Below are 12829 nucleotides of genomic sequence, written 5' to 3' on the forward strand. Positions count from 1 at the left end.
AAGAATTGAACAATCAGCAAATAATATTTGTGGAAAAATGTGGATGTAGATCATTTTGCTTTATTGGATAACTTATTTAATTTTAAGAGACCTTGTGTTTGCTGTTGTGATTTTTGCAATCCATGTACATGGGGTAGAGTTTTAAAAGCTGCAAGTAAAATTATTTAGAATAGAAAGAAATCTATCAGTGTTTTATAATTTTCTGCCAAGAGCACCATAAATGAACTGAAAGTGCTTCCCCAATCATAGGTTTTGAGGTGCACTGCTCTAGTACATATGGTGATACTTTATAAGATGAGAACAAAGAAGGAAGGTATATTTCTGAAGTCTAGTTAGTGTTAAGGTATTTTCTGTTAGTTTTCCTTCCACTAGCTAGTTGATCTCAAAGTAGATTGAACCAAAAACCTTTATTTATGTAATCCTTTTTTATTCCAGTCATTGTGAATAAAGAGACCAGGGTCTAGGGAAAATTTCAGTAACTATGTCCATTAGGGAGTGATTATCTGAAGGTCCCAAAGTGGAAAATATGGGGAGTTTGTTTTTAAGAGTTTAATGAAGTATGGTTAGCAGAGGCATAATAAGAAATTGAACAAGTTTATATATCCTGAGCAAGTTTAAAAATCTTGGTCTTCATACACTAGTTGGCTTCTTAGCCAGTGGTGGTTGATAGACTAGAGGTTCAGGCATTTATGGACCCTCCACAATGAGGCAGCCTCTGTGGAGGAATTGGCTTATTGCCTACTCCATGCTTTTTTTTTTTTTTTTTTGGTCCTAACTAAACAGCAAAAAAGTATACTATCCAACTTGCCTCACAGAATTTACTTATTTTCACATAATATAGAGAAATGAATAGTCCCCTTTGTGTCTGAAAAGTGGTAGTACTAGAAAAATCTTAGAGAAGCGATGGGTTTAGAGCAGTAGCCTCACCTTTATACTGACCTTTTTGACCTCTAATGCTAACAACAAAGAACTTGGGGAACCTAGCTCTGATTTACTCTAAGCTACAGGATGGAAGCCTGTCTCTTCTGAAGGAATAGAACATATTAGGTCTATAACTTAGAGTAATTACATTCTTAGATCTGAGTTTTAAGTGAGGTGGGCTTGGGGCAGCCAGACGTGGTTTGAGGTTAGAGAAACTGATCTGGTCTAGAACATTAGTGAGAAGGACCTCAAAAACCATGTGGTTAACACTCTCACACTGTTATAATCTCTGGTACAGTATTCCAGACACATTGGCACCCATACTCTCCTTGAGTACTCAGGCTAATGGGAATGTCACTGATTTGTAAGATAGTTCATTTTATTTTTGGTCAGGTCTAGAATTTTCTGTCATTGGTGAGAATTCTGCTTTCTCATAGCTTCTACTCACTGTTTCCACTTTAGCTACTTTGAATGAATCTAATCCTCTTTTTATGTAAAAGTCCATTAGCCTTAGTCTCATCCCACTAAGCCTGCTACTCGCAAGGCTAAATACTCCCAATTTCTTATACTGTCCCCTATGTAGCATGAAGTCTAGATCTCTCTTGCTTTTTTTCCCTTTGCACTCCATTTTTATCCAGATCTCTTTTAAAATGTACCCATTATCTGAAAACAGTATTCTATTTGTGATATAACTAGTTATATCAATGTAAGGAAATTGTTACTTTTTTTTGACATAGGCTTTATATTTCTGTTAATGGCGTGGAAGATTGTGATAGCCTTTCTAAGATTTAGTTTTTGTTTATAATCATTTAAAGCACCCACACCTTTTAATTAATTAATTAATGGCCCCATTTCTTCTTTCACATTTTGACTCCTCTTCCAAGCCTAAAACTTCTTTGAATTTTGAGATTATCATACAGCATATTAGCTATCCCTTTCAGCTTTGTGATAAGCTTGAGATAAGCTATTCATTCAAGTCTTTAAGAATGATTAGTAGGAATGAGACAATAGTAGAGTGTTGTGATATTCCACAAAAACCTCCCTCTGAATTGGTATTGACTTTCACTCTGGGTACACTGAAAAACGTATCTTTTTATCTTGTCCAAAAGAATTCATGATGGTAAACTTTGTCGAAAGCTTTACTGAAATCAGGATGTTACCACAGTTCTTATATTTCCCAACTAGTGACTCTATTTCTAAAAGAAAACCCTCTAGAGCAGAGGTTGGCAAATTGACCTGTAGGCCAGATTTGGGCCACTGCTTGTTTTTGTAAATAAAGCTTTTTTGGAGCACAGTCATGCCTATTCATTTATTATTATCCATGGCTGCTTTCACACTATGGCGGTCGACTAGTTGCTTCAGAAATCATCTGGCTTGCAAAACCTACAGTGTTTACCATTTGACTCTTCACAGGACAGGTTTGCTGATCTCTGCTTGAGAGTAAGGTTGATAGTGGCCAGGCTAAACATGTTATGTTTTGATGGGAGAGACTGCCTGTATTGATTTTAGTTGGGACTGAATATAACTGGGGGTTTCTGGGTATGAGAGTAGAGACCAGGGAGTCAGCGGTCCTGTAGTTAGCTCTCAGCTAGAGTTCTGTGTGCTTCAGAGAAATTGCCTGGGTTACCAAAAAGATGCTTTTTGCACATATCTGCCAAGGGATTGGGAATGTTGGCTTCATTTTCTTCCATTTTCCAGGGAAAAAATTGAAGCAGGTTTAGCTTTGTGCTTTCCAACTTTGAGAAGTGTTCCTGAACCCTTAGCTAATCAGAAAGCAGTGACTTCTGGAGAAACTTACTTGATTAGGAAACGGTATGGCATCTGTTGACTCTCTTTTCACTTCTTCAGCCAGATCTGTGCTTTCTGCTGGTGTCTGGCCGGACAGGGAGTCCAGTGGGCCGACCTGTGAAGTACAACATCGTGGGAGTGGGGAATCTGATTGGACCTCAGGTTTATGTCACCACAAATGGGGCTGTCTACATCCTGTTTGGCTTTGGTAAGAAGCAAAGCTAGTTTTGCTGCTGTTCCTCATCTGTGTGTGTGGTAGGCCTCTCTTTTGAGACAGAGTGAAAGCTTGGGAATTGCTGACACCAGCTCTTTTGCCACCTCCTGTCCCAGGGGCCCCTCACTCTCCCCCACCCATTCCCAGTTATTAACTCTGCTTTCTCCAGCTACCTTCTCCAAAGAAAAGCCTCTTTGTCCAGCATCTGCTTCATCCCTTTCCCAGTCCGTATTGGATCAGTCTGAATGGACTCTATGATACCCATCTGATCAGGCTCTGTGTCTCTCACTCAGATCCTCACCTTGGGAGATTTCTAGTAAATTCAGCTTCTCAGTGTTGGTTCTTCCTGTGGTGCTAGGAAATATCCAAGCTGTCGCCCTGCGGGACATTTTTGTTCAGGCCCAAAACCGAGACAGCTTACCACCTTCTCTGCAGATAGAAGAGCCAGAATGGGAGAAGCGAAGATCCATCAACCTGTCTGAGCTCATTGACATTTACAGGTAGGGCAGATGTCTGACCTTGTCACACAATTCAGTATCCTGAAATCTCACGTGCCGTAGAGTCTCCAAGTTTGATTGGGCTGGTGAATAAGGGGGTGGAGGAGGTTTGGGGGGAAACAGTACTAGCCTTAATATACCAACTTCTGATCTGGTGAATTAGAACCATTGTTTTCTTGGTAACATAATGTGCTGATAGCTATGTGTTGGTGATCAAGATTTGTGATCACTCTGCACATGGATTGCAAAGAAGGATATTTGTTTTGCGTTCTGAGTCAGAGCAGGACAGGCTGAGATGGGGAGACCTTCAGGCAGGGAGAGAGATTTATGTAAAATACCTGCTTGTAAAAGCAGGCAGAAGTATCTGCCCTACTCTTTTTCTGTTTTTTTCTCTTATTTGAAGAATCATTTTGGCAGGAACAGGGCTAGCATCCATGAAATCTTAGTTTTTATTCTTGTTTATTTTATTTTGTTGTTTTTTAAGATTTTATTTCTTTATTCATGAGACACATGGAGAGAGACACAGGCAGAGAAAGAAGCAGGCTCCCTGTGGGGAGCCTGGTGTGGAACTCGATTCTGGGACCCTGGGATCATGCCCTGAGCCAAAGACAGACACTCAACCACTGAGCCACCCAGGCATCCCACTTGTTTATTTCTTAATCAAAAGCATGTCGTTTGTCACATGCAGTGGATTTTACCCATTTAACCCTAGGATTGTATAGTGATTGTCTTCATTCTTTTCTATCAGAAGTTTCAAATCATTTTCTAGCATTTTCTCAGACAGTATCACATTGTTTCAGTGAATTTGGCAGGTGTTAAATAGAATGGTCCCAGTTGTCCAGAAAAAGAATAATTGAATGCAGTGTGGAGCATGAGTTGCTGTCCCAGCTTAGTGACAGCTTCAGGCCTCCTGTCCAGGTCTCCACCCACCTTCCCTGTCGTTATCCTTGGCTCTGTTATCTTTCCCAGAGTATCCAGTGTGAGGGATGTGGCTCTGCAGCACTTCTCTGGAGACTTTCTTTTGAACTTTCATGAATCTCATTTTAGAGAGCAGGTTTTCTTTCTTGCTTTACAGAGTGCCCCCCCCCCCCAATAAGATAATGGTGGGAGATGAATATGAGAGTATATACGAATATGTACCCCAAGAGAAAGAGCCCAAACTCTGGAGGTGGGTTTGGGTCTGGAATCTCATCCAAACTGGAGACTAACCGTTGGGATCTTGTTTAATTCAGTGATGGTGTTGAGCTACTCCAGATGGTGAAGGCACCTGATTCCAACTGCAGCAACCTCCTGATTACAACCAGACAAGGGCTTGTCTTGCTTCGGGGGCAAAACCTTACACCTTCCTGGACATTAAGCCTGCATAGCCTGCACAGGTTTGCAGTGTGTTCCTTCTAACGGGTACTCTTTTGATCTGCTTTCCCATGTTTAAAAATTGCCCAGAAGAATTGCTTGATATTTAGGATAATGCAGGAAAAGAAAGAGAGATAGAATATCCTGTTTTCCTCTCCTTCTGCTTCGATACTGAGCACTTTTGTTCTCATTTGCAGCCAGCCTACTCCCGGATATTTCACTGATGATCAGACCTTAGACTTCTTCCTCCAGATACAGGATGGAGTTGGGATGAAAAAGGTAAAACTTTGGGACTCAAATCAATTAAAACACTTGTAAAGTGTCTTTGTTGTGTCCGCCACACACTAGGCATTGTGAGAAACAAAAAGAACCTAAAATATCCCTTCCTTCAGAGAACTCAGAGTCTAGCTGATGGATAAAATTAGAACTCACCATTTAGTGCTAAAACCTATAGCATTGGAAGCTTTTCCAGCTAACCTTCCTGTATGTGCATTAACTCTTTTGAATTCTTAACTTACAGTTAGGCAATAGAAGCCTTCTGAAGTGTCCTGGTGGGGAAAGGCAGGCATAAATAAACTTAGTACTTCAGTACATATCTTCCCAAGATTTCAGAGAAGGCAGGATATCTGGGGTGGCTGGGTTGTTATGGAAGACTTAATAAAGGAGGGAAAGATGATGAGCAGGAACTCGAAAGCTGAATTATATTTATGTGAGGAGGAGTGAGTGGGAACGCATGTTGGGTCAGGAACACTGACACCAGAGGCCCAGAGACAGAATGGTATTGTGTGTTCCAGGGACACAGAAGAAGTCTTTCTGATAGATAGAAGGTATGTATGTATGTATGTATGTATGTATTTATTTATTTTTCTGATTTTATGTGAGGTTGCATACTATGAAGATACAATGATTGGATAGACAGTGTTCAGCCTTTTTCTTGTTATTTATTAATTTAATTTAGAGTGTGCATGTGTGCACACGAGTAGGGGGGAGGGGCAAAGGGAGACAGGGAGGGAGGATCTTAAGCAGACTGTATCCAGTGTGGAGCTGAACTGGGGCTTGATCTCAGAACCCTGAGATCACAGTCTGAGCCGAAATCAAGAGTTGGATGCTTAACTGACTGAGCCACCCAGGCATTCTTATTTTAGGAAGAATTAGAGTTTTTAAAATTTCTTTTTTATAATTGACCTAGCTTTTTGGTTTATCTTCACTGTAAAATATGTATTGTATATTGCACACTGTTCCCTGTGAGCAAACTTGACACTTAATCATCGCTTCTAATGTCTGCCAAGTTGCATGTCAGATGTACAGATGTCTTTGGAGACACAGCATTAGTGACGACAAGGTCCTGGTCTTGTATAGTTCACAGTCACTGGAGTGCCTTTATGCACACAGCTCTACCACGTCATGGTGAATGCTGTAAGGGAGGTCCACACAATGCCACAGGGGCAAGGAGCAGATAGAGTCAGGGGAGTCAAGAGGTGCTTCATGTTGCGGGCTACATGTTCAAATTATGAAAGCAGAGAAGTGGTTTGCTGGATTGACATATAAAAAGAAGCTGAGGGGCTTTCTGCCAGAGAGATCCAAGTGAGCTTAGCTTATGGAAGGCTCTGAAAGGAAGGCTGCAGAATTTAGGAGACATATTGGAGGCAGTAAGGTTATTTGGTCATGAGCAGAGGACAGCTCCAATGATAAAAGCATCACTTCAGGGAGAGTCTGTCAGCAGTGCTGTAGAGGAAAGAAGCAATATCTGATTGTGTTTCAAAAGAATTTCAGGTAGTGACTGGAATTCTCATTGGCATTCCCAGCAGGATTAAGGGAGGGGGGTATATCTAGCTTGATTAAGAGCTGAGGTGCTGAGGGTTTGGACCTGGAATTTAATCTTGGCTCCACTCCTTATTGGTGACCTTGGCCAAATTACATAATTTCACCTAACTGCATATTTCTACATCTATAAAGCAGAGGTAATAATATCACCTGTCTTCATAGGGTTCTCATGACAGTTAAATATATGTGACTGGATGGTATTTTTTAGTGTGGTGCCTCAAGGCTTTTCTCCCAAGACCACCAAAGGGAATCTTGAACTGCTGGCTCAGGGGAGTTTGTCTCTCCAGGCGGTGCCAGGACCTTTTGTGCCAGTTGAGTCTGAGCATGGACGTAGAGGGTGGGACCCAGAGGCTGGAAGAATAGGGAAGTAAGTGGTAGTCGACAGAGGTGCCGTCCTTCCACTTCCCAAAGAACAGACACTAAGGAGAGGGGCCCTTAAGATGGGATAGGGAGTTTCTTGTGCATTTTGGCCAAGGAGAGGCTCTGTAAAACTGTGAGATACGATGTATTTGGGGTGAAAAGGAGACATGCTGCCAGGGATTATGAGCTCAGTCCCCTTCATAATCCTGTGAGAGAGGCATCTGAGGAGTAAATTTTCTCTTAGTTTGCCTGTTTCAATGTGCACTTTTGAATTTGAGACCACACTGGGGCTGAGCTCCATGTGTATAACATCCAGGAGTCAAACCCATAAAGCTTGTAGCACAGCATAGGACCTGCATCCATGGGGTCACTGTTCCCTTAGCAGGGGCTGCATTGTGAGAGGGAAAGAGCAGGCCAGAGGCACTGCTGTGGGCAGCTAGGTACAGCTCCTGCCCTCCAAAGGGCTGCTCCCTCTGCACAACAACAGCCATAGACACTGAACAATCTGACTTCCATCCTGTCCCTGAGCCGCCATTCTCTCATCTGTGGAATGAGAGCTGGATTGGATGATTTATAATGTTCCTTCCTGTTTGAGAAATTGGCAGTCCTTTAAACTCTATGAAATGGGGACAAGAAAACCAGATCTGGTCCCTAGTCGCTATTTAATGCCCTCTGAATGCCCAGTTTGTTCACATGTAATAAGCTCAACCTATTAATATATTTGGGTTTTTATTCTTTTGTGTGTTTTCTTGGCCTGCTGCCTTTTTTTGTTTTTGTTTTTAAGAGATGGAGTTGGGGAGGGACAGATGGAGAGGGAGAGAGCAGGCTCCATGCCTGGTACAGAGCCCGATGTGGGGCTCCATCTCACAACCCTGAGGTTATGACCTAAGCCGAAATCAAGAGTCTGTCGCCAAACTGACTGAGCCACCCAGGCGCCCCAACCTGCTACCTTTCTGAAGGTGGGCTCTACTCACTGTTTCCTCTTTGCAGATGATGGTGGTGGACGGGGACTTGGGCTCCATTACCTGGAGTTACAGCGTTCCTTGTCACATGAAAGAGACGCCAACTACCTCAGCAGTTACTTCAGACCAGAAATCTGTCTTCCTCTTCTGGGCTGAAGGGATGTCCACTGTATCTCCCAGTTCTGTGAGTTAGCCTTGGGGGGCATGGGTGGTGTAGGGTCCTTATGTCACTTGTTGAGATGACAACTGCTCTGCGGGACTGACTGGGTTTAGAGTCAGTCCCACTAGTGGAGGGGCTAGTAGAGCACCCACGCTTCCGAGTGGGTATGGGTGAAACCCAGTGACACCTGAGTAGGCGAGGCTGGAAGGTGCTTCCTCCTGAGCTCTGCTTGCCCTGGCCTGGCCTTTCAGCCCAGCATTGTGAAAGCTGACAGCAGCCCCTGGCTACTGGCTGCCAACAATGCAAGTCTAGATGAAAGATAAGCCCTCTCAAGATGTGAGGTACAAATTTCCAGATGATTCATGTGTGCTATAGTCAAAGAGTAGTAACTGACTGGTCTGGAATGGGCAGAGAAGGTTTCACAGTGGATAAGACTGGGCTTCAAGGTGAATAAATTGAGTCTGTAGAAATGATGTGGGGCAGGCAGGGATGGTCAAGCAATTGGAGAGAACATTGATGAGGCTGAGGTTGAAAGTTCACCTGGGGGGAATTATGGGAAAGAAGGTCCAATGCCCAGAAGGCAGATTTTAGAAAGTCTTAAATGCTATACTGAAGTATTTTAATGGGGTTGATGAGGCAGGGCACCATCTATAATAGGTGCCTGGGAGTTTTTGGTAAGGCCTACCCTGAGTTGGTTCAATGAAACATATCTTGACCAGCACCTGCTATGAGCCAGGTACCATGTTCTCTGTAGGGACATAAGGATAGACTAGAAACGGTGCTTATGCTCTAGAGGAGAAGCCAGATGGTCCCCTGATGCTTGGGGGGACACAGAAGGACTTAGAATCCTGAATTCATCAACCATGCACTCTTGGACAAGCCACCTAACTTTTCTGAGCCTATGTTCCTTATCCATCATTGAAGATGCTAATCTGTTCCCTCATTTTGAGGATCAGATTTACTCAGAATCCAGATGATAGTCTTAATTTGGCCCATGCCCTAACATGTGCCCATGGACAGTTTACTTGACATTTTAACTTCCTGGTTTTCTCATTTAATAAAATGAGGGGATTGGAGCAGGTGACTCTCAAATATGTGTGTCTATAAATAACATAAAACAAAAGCATGTTACAAATGCACAAATAAGAGATTTAGGTGGAAACACAAAAGGAAGGGGATATTTTGTCTGGGGCAGCTAGGGAACTTTTCATAAAAGAGGTGGCATTAGGTGGGGCATCTAAGGACGAGAATTATTTTAATGCATGGAAACAGGATCCAGAGGATCATTAGACAGTCTAAGGGGGAAACAGGATTGACAGAGGTTAACTAGAGTACAGGTAACAGTCAGACTTTCCTGAAATGTGGGTGGGCAGGTAAATAATTATAGGAAGAGGTTGGAAATGGCAGGTTTGGGTTAAATGGTGTAAGACCTTGGTATTCAGGCTAAGGAATTTGGGCTCCATTCCCTTGGCAGTGAGGAAGGAGTTTGACTCTTTACTTGTCATGTGCACAGAGCCAGATCTGTCCTATTAGGCTTGGGGTCCTGGGTGTATGTGGAAAATGCCCTCTTGTGCTTTGCGGCACATGCTGGGAGTGTGGCTGCAAGCTTCCTGCCTGTGTTTCTCCTTACTCTGTGGACTTCTTATGCTAAGAATATGGGATTCCATTTCCTCCACTAGTGCGGGCCCAGGATGGTCCCAGGGGAGGGGCGGTACTCGAGGAGTTTGGTAGAGCTCTTGTATGTGGTATTTTTGTGTTTTAACGAATATATGGCTGCACACGTGTGTGAAAGCCAAAGGTCATTCCTGCACAGAGGTCATTCAGGTAAAAGCAGCTCTACTGTGCATTGCTTCCACTGTAGGGACTTTAGAGACTGACACTTGGGCCTTGGAGTTTTTGTTTTATAATTCACTTCTGTCTGGTCAAGGCTCTATTTATGTCAGGAACTGAGATTTTTGTGATTTTAGCGGATTCTTGTAATTGGCTTTAATACCCAGTGAAAGGAAATGTCAAAGCCCCACCTACTTCAAGAGATGACCCAGTGTTCTAATATTCCCACAGGCAGAAGACTGGGAGCCTGCCCTTGGGGCATGCATATTTCCGTTCTTTTTTTTTTTTTTTCTCATAAGGGAGAAAGCATTTTCTAGCTCTAGTGGTTTGAAGAAATTAGTGATTAGTCTGTTTTGAGCTCTTTGATATATATCTCGTTTATGGGAGTTTCTCTCAAACACAAGCTTATAGTTGAGGTCAAGTCATAGCATCTGAGAGGAATGAGTTATCACCACGGTCTCCTCTGCCCTTTTTATCTGAACTGTCACGTGTGGGAATCTAGAGTTACTGTGTTTTACCCTTTTGCTTGTCATTGTCAGGATGTCATCCCAGGAACTGGGCCACCTAGCCTTCACCACCTTTACCTCCTGCATCCAGCATTCCCTTCTATTCTTCTGGACCTGGCCAATGCCACAGGCACAGTGACGGCTTCAGAAGGTAAATCCCCGTGATGGGGCTGTGTACACATATGAGGGAGATGTGCTGGCTGTGTGTGCGAGGATACCATTGTCTTACCAAGGGAGGGACATGTGCCTTTAAACAACAGTGGGAGTGGGGGGCCGTTGAGCCACTCCCATGCATCCCTGGTATCCAGGGCCATTGCCAGAGTGCTCCCTTTGGAAGGAGCATCAGGGTCACAGACTGAGGAACCAACCCTCTGAATAGGCTGAAAGCAGAGGGCAAGTGCAGCCTCGTTCTCAAAGGATTCTTAAGAAGCAGCCACTCCTTCAGCAGAGATTCACTGGGCATCATCTATATGTTGGGCACTGTGCCACGTTCTCAGAAAACCAGTAAGACTAGTTGCCTGACCCTCTAGGAGCTTAGGATTTAGAATTAACTGTGAGGAATATGATGGAGGTAGCATGTTGTCTCCAGGATGTTGGTTTAGGATCAATGGAGACTTTCTTTTAACTAGTACAAGTAAACATGCCCATTGCATAAAAATCGCTGCCAAGAGGAAAGTCAAGGAAAAAGAAAAATCACACAGAATCTGAGCACTCATTACCACTATTAACATTTTGGAAGTATTCTTCAACTTTATATACATATGTATATAATAATACTATATAGCAAAATTTGGATCAAATATTAGAGACCCGTAATTCAGGCACTCAAAACTGGAAACTCAACCACTGCTACCTCCTAGTCTGAAACTGTCTGATGGTCTCCCCTGAGATCTTTTGCCTCACTCGGGCCTAAGGGAGTCTGTAATTCTTGCTGGGAGGGGATTATGTGGGGAAGAAGATCAGATTGGCCACTTTTCCTTGACTTCTTTCTGTGTTCTCTTGCCATTCAAATATTTGCTCTCTGTGTACAAACTCATTTGCCTTGAAGTTAAAGCCAGTACTTGTGGCTCTCAATTTGCTGGGATATGTTGGGAAGAATATGTGATCTGGAACTTGCAAGCACACCTGCCCACTGGCTTTGTGTGTGGTGGGGCGCTGGGATGGGGGAAATGTTATCCTATAGAATCCTGAGATTGAAGCTCCATGAGTTGTTTTTCAGTATTTTAGCATAAAATACTATTCAGTGAGCATTAAATAGTGGTAATAGGAATTGACACCATTTCTATTACACCACCTGGTTTAAGGATAAGGCAAACTGAGTACTGGCTGGGCAGATAGCTTCTTTGACCATGTCCTGACAGCCTGGGAATTCTCAGAAGTTCTAGCCTGTTTTGCTCCCTTTTCTACCAGATTGAGTGGGTGTATCCTTATTTTCTGATCTGGGGCTTTCTTAGAAACTGCTTCAGAAAAGGAAAGGTCTACATAGAGACTGAGAGGAATGTGCTGCTTTGCCGGCATCCTGTCATTGCCCACTGTGTACCCCTTGCCTAGGTCAGGGCCCTGCATGTGGTAGGTGCTCAATAAACTCCACATATGAATTAATGAAGGAGTATATGAGGGAATGCATCTAGTTGCCGAACCAAGCCGCTTTCCCGTGAACAGAAGTTTTCTGTCTTTGTTAATTGCTCTTGTTTTTGTCCTTCCTCAGTTGGAATTAACGACCTCTGGAAAGATGCCTTTTATGTTACCAGGACAACAGGGCCGAGCTCCGAAGGCCATCCAGCACCTCTGGTGGTCAGCAAGCTTAGTCTACGGTGGGCGCTGATGGAAGGCCAGGTGGTCCAATTCGAGGACACCACCCCCAAAATTGGCCGTGGGGAGCTGCGAAGATTCCTCTCTAGGATAAAGTTTGTTGATCCTCCCCACCAGGTGAATCTCTTCGGAGAGATACCTGTGGTTACTACTAAGGGTTTGGGGCAAATGCTACCAACTCCAGTTTTGTTCTCTAGAAAGTAGGGGGAGTAGGAGCCTTCTTGATTTCCTGAGTGTCAGGAGTCAGTTGTTCTTCAAGAACAGCACTATTTTCTTAGGTGCTTTTTGACCATTCAGAAGTGGTGCTCAGTTTTTAGCTGGGAATGGTACCATCCCCTTAGGGAACATATGGAATTGTGGGGTCATGGTTTTTATTGTCTCAGTGACTGAAGGGGGTAGATACTACTGGTATTTTCTGGATAGAGGCTAGCGATGTTAACATCATGCAGCACTTGTGGCAGTGATATACTCCAGAGAATGATCTTTCCAAAATGCTAACCTCCTAGCCCTCAAATACTATGGTCTAGTTCAGTGTTCCACGAATTTATCATGGGATGCCTGGGTGGCTCAGTGATTGAACATCTGCCTTTGGTTCAGAAAAT

At 43.4% G+C, this 12829-nt stretch overlaps 1 protein-coding gene across 1 annotated transcript in view; it reads left to right on the forward strand.

Annotated features, from left to right (window-relative positions):
- The window catches only part of FAM234B (family with sequence similarity 234 member B), a 34289-nt gene that overhangs the window by 18747 nt on the left and 2713 nt on the right, over nt 1–12829 (forward strand). Inside the window, exons 6-12 of the mRNA XM_041736598.1 lie at nt 2770–2917; nt 3282–3423; nt 4653–4796; nt 4971–5052; nt 7948–8103; nt 10449–10566; nt 12124–12344. Of these exons, the coding sequence (XP_041592532.1) occupies nt 2770–2917; nt 3282–3423; nt 4653–4796; nt 4971–5052; nt 7948–8103; nt 10449–10566; nt 12124–12344 (1011 nt within the window). The remainder of the gene's footprint in view (nt 1–2769; nt 2918–3281; nt 3424–4652; nt 4797–4970; nt 5053–7947; nt 8104–10448; nt 10567–12123; nt 12345–12829) is intronic.

Source organism: Vulpes lagopus, chromosome 21 (genome assembly GCF_018345385.1).
Source record: "Vulpes lagopus strain Blue_001 chromosome 21, ASM1834538v1, whole genome shotgun sequence".
NCBI classification, from domain to species: domain Eukaryota; kingdom Metazoa; phylum Chordata; class Mammalia; order Carnivora; family Canidae; genus Vulpes; species Vulpes lagopus.